The sequence below is a fragment of the Monoraphidium neglectum genome (assembly GCF_000611645.1).
Source record: "Monoraphidium neglectum strain SAG 48.87 unplaced genomic scaffold scaffold06054, whole genome shotgun sequence".
Taxonomy (NCBI): Eukaryota; Viridiplantae; Chlorophyta; class Chlorophyceae; order Sphaeropleales; family Selenastraceae; genus Monoraphidium; species Monoraphidium neglectum.
The window spans coordinates 1,929-2,771 of record NW_014007580.1 but is presented as its reverse complement, the minus strand read 5'-3'; the positions used below and the strand labels follow the sequence as shown (position 1 = coordinate 2,771).

At 66.3% G+C, this 843-nt stretch overlaps 1 protein-coding gene across 1 annotated transcript in view; it reads right to left on the bottom strand.

Annotated features, from left to right (window-relative positions):
- Positions 1 to 23: 23 nt before the first annotated feature.
- Positions 24 to 843, bottom strand: part of MNEG_16156 (arsenite transporter, ACR3 family) — a gene marked incomplete at both ends in the record, with an annotated part of 1,564 nt that continues 744 nt past the window's right edge. The window contains 3 exons of the mRNA XM_014035373.1: positions 24 to 131; positions 315 to 537; positions 747 to 825. Coding sequence (XP_013890827.1) covers positions 24 to 131; positions 315 to 537; positions 747 to 825 — 410 coding nt within the window. The remainder of the gene's footprint in view (positions 132 to 314; positions 538 to 746; positions 826 to 843) is intronic.

The following is an 843-nucleotide window of genomic DNA, read 5'->3' as shown; positions in this document are numbered from 1 at the left end:
AGGGGGGGGGGAGCGGGGACACGTCAGAGTTTGATGCGAGCAAACATGTGTGTCGCGATGTCGCCCGAGGGTGTAACCGGCAAAGGGTGCCAACGATGAATCATGTCACGGGTAGCAGCGGTGCCGTGGCCCTGCGGAGGGCCCGCATGCCCAAGAAAACCGCTGAAAATCCCTACTCCCCGCATCCCCCAAGGAAGCGCGGCAGCCCGACGCCGCCGGGAGCGCGACGCACCGTGCGCCCGTGAAAAGGGCTGCAATACTGCACGCCCATCCCACCCCAATCCCAGCCCAGCCCAGCATCGCCACCCCCTCACCTGGTTCCAGATGAGCACCATGGCGATGCAGCGCGCCAGCCCCACCATGATTACGCCATTGCGGAACCGCGGCAGGTCAGGCAGCCCGGCCCACGCCAGGCCGGTCATCAGCGCGGGGCCCAGCAGCCAGTTTAGGGCGAAGCTGACGGCGAAGTTGACCAGGGTTGACCGGCGGCCAAGGAGCTGGGTCAGCAGCTCGTAGCGGACCTTAGTCAGCACGGGCCTTGGGCAGGAGGGGAAGGGCGGTTGCAGCAGAGGCGCGGTTTGCTGCGGGTACAGGGACTGGAGCGCAAGAGGCGTCGCAGGCTTTGGTGGTCGCTTGACCAGATGGTTGTTGGCTGGGATCACTCACCAATGCAGCGAGGAGTGTTGAGGGCAGCCTGCTGGCACGGCAGCAGCAACCCGGCAGCAAGCGCGCGTGACGGCACTCACCACATCATGAGCCACAGGCCCAGGGCTATGGGCAGCGACACTTCGGCGATGTGTGCCACAGCCAGGGCCTTGCTGATGCCTGGGACGGGAGGGGCGG